Source organism: Vigna angularis, chromosome 2 (assembly GCF_016808095.1).
Source record: "Vigna angularis cultivar LongXiaoDou No.4 chromosome 2, ASM1680809v1, whole genome shotgun sequence".
NCBI lineage: Eukaryota > Viridiplantae > Streptophyta > Magnoliopsida > Fabales > Fabaceae > Vigna > Vigna angularis.
In genome coordinates, this window is record NC_068971.1 from 30,963,302 (window position 1) to 30,978,688 (window position 15,387).

The 15,387-nt window shown below is 25.7% G+C and overlaps 1 protein-coding gene across 1 annotated transcript; it reads left to right on the forward strand.

Annotated features, from left to right (window-relative positions):
• The first annotated feature begins 1,560 nt into the window (after window positions 1-1,560).
• On the forward strand, window positions 1,561-14,778 carry LOC108328023 (phytyl ester synthase 2, chloroplastic). The gene is made up of 15 exons (XM_017561797.2): window positions 1,561-1,631; window positions 1,749-2,129; window positions 8,994-9,045; window positions 9,148-9,203; window positions 9,273-9,431; window positions 9,547-9,651; window positions 10,288-10,394; window positions 10,734-10,855; window positions 12,030-12,144; window positions 12,285-12,415; window positions 12,507-12,873; window positions 13,073-13,186; window positions 13,967-14,052; window positions 14,324-14,433; window positions 14,509-14,778. The coding sequence occupies exons 1-15, from the start codon at window positions 1,586-1,588 to the stop codon at window positions 14,697-14,699; spliced, it is 2,142 nt and encodes a 713-aa protein (XP_017417286.2). The 5' UTR covers window positions 1,561-1,585; the 3' UTR covers window positions 14,700-14,778.
• The last annotated feature ends 609 nt before the right edge of the window (window positions 14,779-15,387 follow it).

The following is a 15,387-nucleotide window of genomic DNA, read 5'->3' on the forward strand; positions in this document are numbered from 1 at the left end:
TATATTTATTTTACTCATCATAAAAAGTTTTTTTTTTTTATTTCAGTGTTCGAAGACAAACCTTCTAACTAACACTCCATTGGAAATAATGAATCGTTTCCCTAAACTTTGACCGAAATTTTTTTTAAAATAATCCCACGGTGCTTAAAAGTTGGATTAGTGATTGTTAAGGTTGCATGATAGTCTTCTAAGTTTGAACCATGTTGTACGAAGGTTTTACATTTTATTGTATATCTTATGCAGCACTTTAGAGGAGCAACGTGTTCTGTTCTTAAATAGTCCACGCAAAAAGCTACTATTTTCCAAATACGTATATCCGCGGATACGAACACACAACTTCACGTGATAAAAACACACATTTGATAATAATTTGATAAACTTTTACTTAATGATTTTTAATCAATATTCTTAAAAGTTTAAAAAGAAAACATATACAGAAAAATTAATTTTTGTGGTGGGGTTCAATCAGCACAAATAAGCAAAAGAGACAATAGATAATTATTAATTATGTCTTGTTTTGTATACGCGGATGGAGGAGCGAGAGGCTGCGGAAAGAAGACATAATTTATAATATATATAAAATGGAAATATAATGTTTTTTTTTTCCATTTTATCTTTTTAATTATTATTTTCTAAATTTAAATCTTAATTTATAATATAAATCTATTTTTCAATTTTATCATTTTAATAATTATTTTTAATTCAAAAACTTATTTATTATAAAACAATTATTTATTTATTTTTATCGTTTTAGTAATTATTTTTGTAAATTTAAATAATTAATCATGATCCAAAAAAACTTTACATAATATTGTATATAATATTTTAATTTCAATAAAAAAAACTTATTTATCTATAAATATATCAATAATTATATATACCTTTTATTTTTTTTAATTTTAACATTTTAATTACTATTTTTAAAATTTAAATAATTTATAGCGATTTAAAAATACGTATATATACTAACTTATAATATTATTTATACTTAAGTTACGTATTTAATTATGTCATAAATATTTCTACTTTTAAAAAATAATAATAAATAGTTTTAAAAAGTAAATAAATAACATTAATTATAATTTAATTATTATTTTTGTATTTTACCTAATTAAATAACTTCATTTCTATTTTTAATTTTTTGCACTTTTAATCAAATGTTTGATTTTAAATGAGACTCTTTCGGTATCACATTCATCTAGAAAGAGGAACTTTTCCTATGTGTTTTGTTATGAAAAATAGATTCTTATCCAAAGACTGGTAATTGAAAAACTTTTAACTGTTATTTTTGTCAACATGGTTTAACTGTTATATATGTGTATTACGATCAGGCTTATTTATTATTAATTAAATAAAATTTCAATCATATATAATTATTTATTATTTTTATAATTTAATTTTAATAGTTATATAATTATAATTTTTTGTTTAAAAATGTTGACACCAAAAAATACTCCATCTTTTTGTTAAAATCTAAAATAATTAAAATTGAATCGATGAGAAAAATATATATATTATTTTTTAATTGGTGTTGGAAGAAATGAAGAGTATATGTAAAAGTTTCTTTTTGATATTTGCATGTATAATGGGGAGATTAGAAAGAAGCGTGTCAATTATTCAACAGTTTTATGGTAATGTAATTTAATAAATTTCTCTTCCTTTTTCAGACTTTATTTCTCTAAATGTAAATAATTGAGTCCTCATTTGTTCTTAAACTCACCAACTTCATTTTCTAATTTGCTTTTCAGTTACCTTAATTACTTCCTCCGACCTTTTTTCATATATAGTCGAATCTTCCACCGCCATGGCAGCCACCACAGCCTGTCTCTTTCCAGCCGCGCCTTTTCTCTGTCATCCGCCGTCGCCAGTCGGAAAACTGTACTCCAACCGAACCTCAATTATGACTACGCGGGTTGCGACGTCGATGGAGCGAGTTCTGGTGACGACGGCTGATATGAAGCGTGCAGAAGAGAAGAAAGAAAACGACAAGCTATGGACAAACGGTTGGAAAGAATATTTGGAGCAATCGAAGGAGTTGATCGTACCGGACGGTGGACCGCCGAGGTGGTTTTCTCCGTTGGAGTGCGCTGGGCGTTTGGATAATTCTCCTCTACTGCTCTTTTTGCCGGGTCAGTAATTTTTTTTCTCATCATTTTATTGCCTTCTACTTACTCAGTTAATTTATGTATTTAAATCAATTCATTAATTTAATTAATTGATATTAAATTTATATAAATTCAAATTTTAGTATAAATTATTTTCAGTATTGCTGAAATTAAAATGTTCTCTTTTCATTTAATTGCGCTAATTATGTAGAAAGTAATAATTAAATAATTTATAATTATCTTTTATTTTGTTCTAATAGTTCGGCTATTTATTTGCTGTGATGGTAAAAACTATCAACGTATTGTTTAACTATCATTCAATGCTGCATAATAAAAAAAAAAACACTATTATGTAATACATAAGCTCAAATGAAGTTAAGGAATACACAAGCTCAAATAATGAGTGTTTTTTCTTTTCAGAAATGTCGTGCATACGGAAAGAAAACAAATTGAAAGACTGAAAACGAAATTTAATATAGGAGAATGAAGTTCGTAATTCAATTTTCCACTCTCCATACAAAAGATTTGCAAAAACAAAAAACTATAATAATCAATAATACTTTTAGTGTTAAATAAATAATAATAATAAAATATTTATGAGCCATAATAGTAGCAATAATAATAATAATAAATATTTTATTATTATATACTTTTACATGACTAATTACATTATGAATACAATTGATAATTTTTTTTACTAATTATATCATTAATACTTTATTAATGTGTGTGTATATATACACATATATATATAATAAATAAAATACAGCAAACTAAATTAATTTTAACATTCTATTAATATATGTTTCTTTATTATAAAAAGTTACTTAATTTATGTTTTTTAAATTAATTTATTATATTAATGTTGTATTAATATATATGTTTTAATATTGTATTAAAATAGATAATCAAGACAAAAGTATTAAATATTTTAATTAATTTTAATTTTGATATTTTGTAAAGTAACATATTTCAATATATTATTATTTTGAAATATAACTTTATTATTTATTAGAATTTTATAATAATTTTTAATTTTGAATTTATTTTAACTTTGATTAATATTTAAAAATTAATTTCTATTTTGAAAATTTATTTATATATATTTTTTATGAATATATATTAAAAAATTTATTTTATTACATCAAATACTAATTTTTTACTAGTTTTATTTTATTTTTCATTTTTTTTCAGTGTAAACAGTCTCATTTTCCCTTTAATAAAAATAACCAAATGATTGAAATGATAGTCTCATTTTCTATCTCTTAACTATTTTTGTTTTAATAAAATTTACAATATTCTTTTATGTGTAATGCAAATATCTGACGCAAATATAATAGCTTAAAACCTACATTTTGTAAGATACTTTATTAGAACTAAATTCAAAACTTAGGTCAATATAAATTATTAAAGCGAAGATTTTATACAAATAATGTAAAAAGTTAAAAAATAATGTAGCACAATAAAGTTGACATAAAATAAAATAAATTTTCATAAATGATCTTGTATTGGAAACCTTAAGTTTAGATATTCTTTTTATTGTTGGACTTTTGTAAAATTCCGATATCCTTAATATGTTTTTCATTTTCTTTGTTTTGTTTTGTTATTCTTATCTTTCATTTATCAAACCTTTCAGTTACTCTTTTCCTTTACTAAAAATAGGAATATAGCCAATTTATCATTACTCTATTTGAAGAGCTTATTTTTTTGGCATTTTTCCATGCGAGAGCGTGACCACGGCCGGAAATGTTTGTGTAGTAACTCTTAGATGTAACCCCCTTATATTGTTTTCACATAATTTTTTTGTTCTCTTTCAAAAACTTATATTATAATTGAACACTGTATTAATTATCTTTTAAATATTCTTAATTTATTAAGATATTTTACTAAAAAATAATAAATACTCCAAATTGATAACATAAAGTTTAATCTTAATCCGATTTGAAAATATAAATATTTAGAAATATTAAAATTCCAGTCCACTTATTTATATCTAAATATAGTAAAAAGATTATGAAAAAATAATATAAATTAAACCAGTTTATAAAAATAATTATTTTCGTTTTAAGTTTTATTCAATGTGGTCATTTTTAAAAAGAGCTTACTTTAATAATTTGTGATTTAAGGTGATTCAAAACAGGAAAGTAATACTTCTAAAATAATGTAAAAATATACTCATACATATTGAAAATATTCACCCACATTTAATATATATTTATATTAAAGAAGATTGAATGAAAAAAAAAAACAAAACAAAAAGGTTGGATGTATCTATCGTGAAGTGAGCCCATGTGACACACATGAATTGTTAAAACGATTAAGTTGAATTTGATTTTATTTTTCTGATAAATTGAAAATTTTGTAATTTGATGCAATTCATCAAATATATTATAAAACAACTTTATTTTATATTTAATTAGTTGTTAACTATTTCATCCAGTGACCTATTTTTAAAGTTCTTTAGAAAAAAACCTATCTTATTATTATGTTTAAGAAGTTTTACATTATTCAAACATGAATCCTATGTTTACATATTTATAATATAATATAATATTTAAATTTCACAAGTTTTATTAATGCTCTTTATCATCTTTTACGGATTTATTCACCTTATCTTATGTTCACTTATAATATATTTATATGATTATTGCATTAAACAAAACACAAACAACAACAAAAATATAAAAAAAATCATGCATTTTATAACATTAATACAGTTTTAATTATATATAAATCATTCAACATTAAACACAAATAAATATATAAGATTCTAATTTTGAATATGAATAGATATGTTGATATTTTTGTAAAGTTTTGCATTTATCATAATTTTTTCTTTGCAATACATTTATTCATCAACAACAACATTTTTCTTATTGCAACATCACAATCTTCCTCCTAAAATATCATCCTTATCACAAAATCACCATGATAGGGTTAGTTCTATTTCATTCTTTAAGTCACAGTATTATTTCATCGTATTAAATTCGCATACTAAGAATCTTAATTAGCTCTTACCGCCTAAATTGTTTCTCTATATATTATTACTGTAATAATTCTAGATATTTTCTAGTCACACAACACACTTCAATTTCAAAACAACTAACCTATATCTTACTTTCTGAAAATAAAAAAGTTGTAGTTATATATTATGTCTTTTGGTTCGTTTAGTAATTTTTATTTTAAATTACCCCTTTCACCTAATAAAACTATATTCTTCTAATTCTTCAAATTAAAACTAAACCTTTTCTTTTCGAATTAAAATTATTATCACCATAAATAAAATACACAACGTTATTGTATCTCTTATCCCATAAAAGACTATATAAAAGACGACAATAGAAAATAGGCTTAAAAGACTTTACATCAATTTCAAAGGGTTTTTAGTTTTTTTTAGCTAATATACTAGTTTTTCTCAAAAACTATTTTATGTTCAAGTATTTTACATGTAAAAGTTAAATTAAATAAGAATATGAACACTTTATTAAATTAATAAATTAAATTAAAATAATAATAAAATTAGTAACATCTCACTAAATAAATAAAGAAAAAGAGATTATGTATACCTAACCGTGTAAGATAAATGTCTAAATAAATATAAATAAAAAATGAGGTTGTAAACACCTCACTAAATTAAATTGATAGACTAAATAAATATAAATGAGATTATAAATTTCTTCTTAAATAAAATAAATATAAATAAACACTTAAGATTGAAAACATCTCATTAAACCAAATAAATAAACAAATAAATATAAATAAAATTGAAGTGGTAAATACCTCACTAAATAAAATAAATAAATGTAAATAAACACAAATAAATATAAAAAATAGATCATAAACATCTTACTAAATAAAATAAATAGATAATAAATGTAAATAAAAATATAAATATAAATACATGGAGAAAATACATATAAATAATAATAATAAAAAGTTAAAACATCTCACTAAAGAAAATAAATAATAATAATTTTATATATGGTTTTCTTACTTCAAAATAATTTGTTCAAACAAAATTCCACTTCTTAATAGATTGAATTATTTTTTCAAACTACTTCAAAATCTTATCAATAAAAATATTTTTTCCTAAAATGAAAAAAAACAAAAATAAGAAAACAAAGAAAAAAAATGAATGGATGCAAAACTTCCTTGTTACACTTCTCCCCTTATAATTTTATAAAAAAATTATATTATTATTATATTATTATTTTAATATTTTCTTTTATGAATTCACAAATATATAATAATAAAAGGATCCTTCATTATTTAAATATTTTAATATATAATGATAAAATCATCATTCATTATTTAAATATTTTAATGTTTATTAATAATATTTTACAAGGATTAAGTTTGAACATAATCTTTATAAATAAAAAGATTAAATATGTTTTTAATTTCTAAATTTTTACACAAATTTAAAATTTGTCTATATCTAAAATTTTGATCATCTAAATTAGTATAGTTATTTTAATTCAATTACTTTAAATTTTATTAACTTGTCAAAAATTTATTATGTTAATATTTAAGTTATTTATACCATTAAACATATTAATACTTCAATATCAATTAGAAAATATATTTGATATGACAAAAAAATTTAATATATTTGAACTATAAAAATTATATCAATGTTTAATAATTAAAATGTATTAAAGTTTAAGATATAAATGAATTATAATTTTGTGTGTCAAAGCTTAAAAATTAAAAACATACTTAATTTTAAATAAAATTAAGATGTCATTTTTGTAAAGAAGTAGATAAGTATTAAATCGATTAGACTATAATTTGTTATTTCTTTAGTAGAAATTTTAAAGCTTATAACCATTTTTAATGGCAGAATTAGGAATGGATACAAATGTATCAACTTATTTCCTTTGATCTGTCAAAAATGACCTGAAACATAAAAGCATCATTATGTACATTGAAAAAGGATATTGAAATTCTCAGTTTGTCTTGTAACTTCCTACATTCAATACAATAGTGAAATTTCTGAAATGAAAAATTACATTAAGTAAAGTTCATTCTAAAATGAATAAAAAGAGACAAAATCTTTGATGGGATATATGCAGTAACACCTGTATTCTATTTATGCTCGTGGATTAATTTTAAAAGAGTTACTTCTTCATCTATTTTTTAATTTAACTGTTCAAAAACAACTTACTTTTATGTTTAGATTGAAATAAAATAAATTTTTAGGATGAAAATTAAATCTTTCAAAATTGTTTCAGAATAAATTTATTATATATATATATATATATATATATATATATATATATGCAAATTTAGGATGAAAATATATATGCAAATTTAGGATGAAAAGGGTTTTTTTTTTTCAGTTTTTCTTCTCACAATTTGGTTAAATTTGTCTCGATGTAAAGTGACATCCTGTTGATGTTCAATTTCAAGGATAAGTGTTGTTGTCTCACTCTCAGTTTAGTCATTTTATTTTTATTTTATTTTAGTTCATTTTTAATTTTTATTTTTGTTTCAATTTTTCTAAAAACTAAACAATCCTCTCCAAAATAAAATGAAATTTAGTTTCTGTGTAAATGTTATAAAAATATTTTTATTAGAATTAATATTTTTATAAAATATTTTTAATAATATTAAGTTATTTAAAAGTACATTGAACTTTATTTATTTATTTTTAAAATTTTAAATTTATTTGTTTTAGATTGTTATAAAATATTTTAAAATTATTTTAAAATTTTACATTTGAATTTGTAAAATTATTATTTTTAAATCAACTCAAGCATATGTTTAGAAATTATTGAATTTTATACATTTTAATAATATATAATAATTTAAAAGAATTAACAAAATTGATAAATTTATTTTATTTTATGAAATAAAATTGATAAACAAGTTAAACATTTTTTTAGTTAAAATTAATTTTGAATTTAGTTTTTCTATTAAAATTATTTTCTATTAACAATTTTAAAACGATTTTAAATAAAATTCAATATAAAATATAAATATAAATATATTTAATTTTATTAAAAGTATGAGTGATTTTGCTGTAAAAATAGAGACTATTGAATGATTTAAATTTTATTCTATTAATTTTAAAACCTTGAGTGATAGTGAATAATAATTTCAGAATTAAATTTATCGTTTCCTCGTTACATTAAGTGAAATTAATTAAACCAACGATTTCATTTTAAATGTATCTTCCATTTATAATCTATTTATATTAGATAAATAATTTGATCATGGAATTATTTAAATTTGTCTAATATTGGTCTCTATCAAAGAGGAAGAAAATCGAAAAGAAAAAAAAACTGCATAATATACAAATTTAGGTTAGTTTTCTTTTCTTAATAAATGATACCGTAATGCAATTTTTTTATAAGGTAGTCAATTGAAACTTAATCTTCAATTAATTCGGATTTCAGGTGTAGGATATTTTATAACAAATTTGGATTCTTTTTAAAATTTTTGGTACTATCTTTTTCCGAGTTTCCCAAATACACCAAAAAAATATATTGATTTTTATGTTTTAAAATATATACAAAATTTTACTACATTAATATTAATATATTTTGAAAATTTAAAAGAAGAACAACATTAAAAAAAAAAACTCTGTAAAGAATCTGAAGTAATTTATTAACTATAATCGTAGTCCTGTTTTTCCTAAATTTTAGGCCGTAAGTTTATATTTATTTAGTCACGTTTCCTTTGTTGTTTTCGTTTTATTCTAATTATGTTTAAAGTTGTCCATGGGTTCAAATTAAGACTAAATTGAAAATTTTGCTACCTGTATCTTAGTTTGATAGCTCGTTCAACCTCTTAGTTTGATAGCTCTGCTTAACCATTTTATAAATGTGATTCTTAAAAGCAACACAGAGAGATTCTAAAAAATTTTCATTGTAAATTTTACAGGGATTGATGGCGTGGGACTTGGACTTATTTCACATCATCAGAAGCTGGGGAGGTTTGTGTTCAGGCCAAATTACACTCACCAGATTGTTATTTTACATCTTCTTACTGATTTTGTGAGAAATACTATTTTTGTTATTTTCTTTCTTGAATGAAGGATTTTTGATACGTGGTGCTTGCATATCCCTGTAGCAGACCGAACACCATTTCCAGGTACTTTTTCCCCTCTACCAAGTTACACATTTATGTAATCTTTCAATGATGTATTTTCCCCTGTTGCAGACCTTGTCAAAATAGTTGAGGTAACAGTTAGGTCGGAATATCAACGTTCACGAAACAGGCCCATATATCTTGTTGGAGAATCTTTAGGATCATGCCTTGCACTAGCTGTTGCAGCACTTAATCCTGATATTGATTTTGTATTAATTCTGGCAAACCCAGGTAACTTGTTAAAGCTCTGAATGACATGTAGTATACAGCATTCGAGTTGATTCTCTGTAACTGCATATTAAAGATGGACAAAATCTGATGTCACCTTCCCCATCCAATTTTGCAGCTACTTCGTTCAGCAGGTCAGACTTGCAACTTCTAACACCATTATTGGAAGCTTTGCCTGATTCACTCTCTCCTGGTTTGCGTGACATTCTCAGATTGACACAAGGTTTGTGTATCTTGCTCTGAAGTGAAGGCTAAGCTTTTTTCCTTTTTCTAAGAACTTGTTTCTAATTAATAAAGATCCATACCATATATCTTTAGGTTTAAATTTCACCTTAAGAGCTCTTTGGTATCTTGAATTATTTTTCATGATAATTCGAGCCAAAAGAAACTGTTTGTGTTTTGTTCATCTTATTATTTTATTCAAATGTTTAACCTATTTTTTTGCTGCTGAACTTTTGAAAAATAAGCTATTATTCCCTCTTATGAAAACTCTCGTAAACTGCACTGTGTCTAAGAGATTAGATACTTTAAATAAACACCTTTGCTGGATATCTATGATTCCTTTTGTCTTTTAAATGGTGATCAATGAAACAAGAGTCTCCCATTTTTTTGTTGTTTTTGCTTATTTATAACTGAATATTTATGAAGCACTTATTTTCTTAGTTAATTAGAATATCAGATCACCAGCTACTTTAACTTCAATGTTATAGGGGCTTATGCTAAATTTTCTGGTTCATGATCCTTCAACACTGAATAATTTTCATCATACATATATGAAGGAGCTATATATTTTCTCTCATTTACCTAGAAAATGATGCTTTTTCTCTATTAACGCCTTCAACATTTGTCGTAACATTAGGTGAATCATTGAGGATGGCGTTGGATAGTGTGGTCCAAGGGCTTCCCCTACAAACTACTGCTGGAGAGCTAGTGAAGGATTTTACAACTTTCTTATTATCTCTCCCGGTAAGCTTCAATTAGCACTTAGTTAAAAAAATGGAGACATTTATATTGGAACAGTAATGGGTGACCTTTTCTTCATGATTTTTAATATCTGAAGCATTTTGTATGAATAGTAATGATAATGCAAGGGGCATTTTCCAGAAGAATAAATTGAAAATTGGATACCGTATTTTCTCTTCTTTCTTGTAACCAAAACTTCATAAAAGTGAGAATATGCTGAAATTTTAAGTAAATTGATTGACTTGAATTAAGTTTGTTTACTTTGGATTTTTTATTTTTAGTTTGAGCTTTATCCCTAATTTAGTTTCAATATTGAAAATGTAATCTTTATTCAACTCTCAGATTCTTGCCGAGATATTACCAAAAGAAACACTTCTCTGGAAACTAAAAATGCTTAAGTCGGCTTCTGCTTATGCCAATTCACGCCTTTATTCAATCCAAGCTCAGACTTTGATACTTTGCAGGTTCATTCTCTTTGACATTGTTCAATTATATCTGTTAAAATACTGAATCATAACTTCTTTGTTAAATTTTCGCTTTCGGTTGGAAGTGAAGTATCTTCTTACCTTTGGACACTAATGGGAAATTATTGTTGAATCTCTCATAAAACTTTTTTCAAAAGATCCAGTCAGAGGTATGATAACCGATAATTCGTCTTTATGACTAAACAAGTACAATATGATTCTTATATCGAATTGGACACGGACACTTCACGACGTATAGTCTCCAAAATGTATGACATGTGGACACAGATTTATATATCAGATCACCATGTATTCAGATTTTTAAAATCATCTATAAACAAGATTAGTCAAATTTAATAATTTAAACACATTGTCGGACACAAAAATGAATCTAATCTATATATTTAATATCCAAAAAGCGAAAAGTAGTCATCATATAAAATTTGCTCCTTATAATCAAATAGAAACATGTGTAATAAGTTTACAAGTCTATGCGTTTTTGGAAAATCATTTCATTTGTGATATTAGCATTGTGTTAGAGTCATGTCAAAATAATGCGAGGAACAAAAGAATGTCTTTCAAATTGAATACTTCATCAATATGTGTGTCATACAAGTATCATATGTGTATTGGTGTTTAATACATGTCGAATACAGGACACACTATTTATGAGGCATGTCTGAACTTCATAGCAACCGTGTCCCATTACGATGAAGGACATTAAAAATAAGAGGTATTCATAGTTTGAAATGCCTATACTTAAAGTTTGTATCAATATGAAAGGAATCACGTATGAGGAAGAGATTATTGAAAATTTAAATATGATTCTAAATTTAACGTTTAGTATAAAAAAGAAGACCGACAAATTCATTGTTTTAAGATTTTAAATTAGAGTGATCTCAATTCCTTATATATATTTGGATTCATGTCTAATCCGTATGGTGTGACTTCGTGTTTAACTTCTCTTTTAAAAGATCCAAACAAAAATAAAAGGTTAATTTGTAGAAGTATTTGAAATTTACCGGAAACAAAATTATATAACGACGAAACTAGTGGAATTTCCCATTCTTGACTACAATTCCTTTTAATTTTTACATTAGGTGGATTGTAAGTAAATCCCATTGCATACTTTTCAATTGTATGAAGTGAAACTTACTTTATGATTTTCCCTTAGTGGAAATGATCAGCTACTACCTAGTCAGCACGAAGGTGAAAGACTACTCAAGTTACTGGCTAAATCTAAATGCGAGCTTCGTAAATTTGAAGGCTGTGGCCATTTCCTATTCTTGGTATGTCATTCTCCATTTCAACTTTTTTGAATGGATGTCTGTCATTGTGTTTGAATTCAAGCATGCATCATCATGGTCCATTTCTTCTGGTTGGAGAAAAAGATAAGAAAAAACCCTAATATGGTGCCTCTATCTAGCAGGAAGGAAGCATTGACCTGGCAACTGTAATAAAGGGAACTTCATACTACCGCCGTGGCAAACATCACGATTATTTATCTGATTTTATTCTCCCAACGCCTGATGAGGTGAGAAAAGTAATAGAATCATTCAGGTAAACACAATTGGGTTAATTTGATCATATATATTGATTAGCATGATACTATAGTTACACCATTGACACCTTTCACTTGTAATGCTAAAAGTTTGTATAACCTTGTGGCAACTGTGATGCTCTCAACATTGGAGGATGGGACGGTTGTAAAAGGCCTTGCTGGAATTCCTTCAGAGGGACCTGTTTTGTTCGTTGGCGACCACATGCTGCTGGGATCAGACGCAATTCCCCTGTGGTGCAGACTTTTTTCTGAAAGAAATATCATTGTTAGAGCGATGGCACATCCCTTGTTTTTTGTCAGATCTAAAAAAGGAAAATTGCTAGACATATCTTATTTTGACAATCTCAGAATCATGGGTGCTGTCCCTGTAGGACCTACTAACCTCTTCAAGCTTTTCTCTTCCAAGTCTCATGTCCTGTTATATCCTGGAGGAATACGCGAGGCTCTTCATAGGAAGGTAAATCCAAATCAGTATTGCGTACTATCATTTATCAACTTCATATACTAAACATATATTGCATATTGTATACATATTATTTATTCTTTAGGCTCACTTTATCTGTCTCTAAATTAGTGCTCTGAAATGTATTGCATTTTTTGAGATAGTGTCTTTATATTTTTTGGACTTACAATCTTCGGCTTTGTAATAATATCAGGATGAAGAGTACAAATTGTTCTGGCCTGAACAATCCGAGTTTGTAAGGATGGCAGCAAGATTTGGAGCCAAAATTGTTCCTTTTGGTGTAGTTGGAGAAGATGACGTTGGTCAAGTAAGTTTTGGTCTTTTTCTGAATTCATTGCTCTCTCTTACTCTCTCCTATTTATTTGCATGTGTTAGAGGGCTGAGTAAAAAAAATAAATTGTGAAAAGGCATTGTATTTTGTGGCAAGAGAAATAGTTAGATAATAATAGTTGCTTTCTCACAACTTTGGCTTGCAATTTAGGTTAATGTTTTGTCGTAAAAGGATTAATTGGGTTACGATTCTTCATTTAATCTCTGAGAATAAAATAGTGTACATAAATAAAAGCCAAATTAAGTGTATGTTACGCATTAAGGACTTTAAACTAAAAATTCATCATATTTTGTATAGAATAAATCATGAATGTATTATATGAATAGAGACCAAATTAAAAATGCTTAAAAGGTTAACATAGGATTGTTAGTATAATGATGTCATGGTAATAAAGGCTAAATTAAAAATGCTTAAAGTTAATCGTCAACATACGATTACTACAGACAATGTTATGAGAACATTGAAAAAAATGTACTGTTTGTATGCGTAAAAATGGATTTAATAATAAGTTTTACATAAAGAAACTAAAACACGTATAAAGATTAAATTATGAGTTTAAGCAAACACTATTGAATTGTTCTAATATTTATAAATTATGTGTTTTTCATATTTTCTGTAGATGTTATAGATATGACTCTCAATCCCTTTTAGTTTCTTAATATATTAAAACGTCCATATTTGAAATGAATTCTCCCATTATATGTAGATGCTCGATTTGGATTTCCATAACGGATTATAACACATTGGTCTTTTCAGGTAGTTTTTGATTATGATGACTTGGTGAAGATTCCTTACTTTAGGTCTGAAATAGAAAGCCTCACAGAAGAGGTTCCACAATTGAGGTATCTTGTATTTTTTTTTTCTCATTCCAAATTATGAAATACGCAACATTTTTATTGTTTTTTTCATCAGTAATAAAAAATATATAAAATAAATAAACATTTAGGTGGTCCAATCTTTTTTACACATAAAGAAAGGAAAGGTTAAAATTGCGGAAAACTAGAATAGAAGATAACATCCATAACCTGCCATAAAGAGGATGTAAAGAACTATAAACAGTTTACATGACTATTCTTATATTTATGAATATACATGATTATGTTGGAAATGTAGGAGTGGTTTTCGTGGTGAGGTGGGAAATCAACAAGTGCATTTGCCTTTGATTTTGCCTAAAGTTCCAGGCCGATTCTACTATTATTTTGGAAAACCATTGGAAACGAAAGGTATGCCCAATTTGGAATGCACATAAAATGTGGTGTTAGATAATATTTTTCCTTTAATGGGATATTGTTTTACAGGAAGGGAACAAGAACTCCAAAAGAAGGAGAATTCTCAAGAGTTTTATTTACAAGTGAAGTCTGAGGTTGAGAGATGCATTGCTTACTTAAAGGAAAAAAGGGACATGGACCCCTACAGAGGCCTAGGGCATCGACTATTATACCAGGCCACTAATGGTTTTCAATCTGAAATTCCAACATTTGAAATTTGATTCTTTTACAGGCAATAGAAGCTAAGTTGTTATTCGTTATTTGTAAACCGAATTAGGAATATAAAGTGTTTATTAATTTTTTAAAGGATTAATCTTTATTCAATATTTTTAATATGTTCTCTCAGTTACAAATAATTTTGTCTTTATGGCACTCTCGGTTTGGCCATGCTGCATATCACATTGTTCATAAAGTCTTAAAGAATAATCATATAAATGTTGGAAACAATGTTATTTCCAATGTTTTGTGTGATATATATGTGTTCAAGATAAAATGCATCGACTGCCTTTTTATAAATCTGATTCATCTTACCATAACTCTTCAACGCTTGTTTACATTGACATACGGAGTCCTGCTAATGCGTAGTACAAGTAAGGCAAAATATTACATAACATTCTTAGATGCACATTCAAGGTTTATATGGCTACTAAAAATCTCAGGTTTCAACTGTTTCATTCTCTTTAAAGCCTTTGTTGAAAATCAAACCAATAACAAGTTAAAGGCTACCCAAACTGACAATGCAAAGGAATTTCTATTTTGCTAAATATCTTGAAAATACTGGTGTTATGCATCGACTCACTTGTACAAAAACTCACCAACAACATGGTTCAATTGAAAGGAAACATAGACATGTGGTTGACATGGGTTTATCTCTCATTGTTAGTGCTTCATTACCAAGAAGTTTAGGGT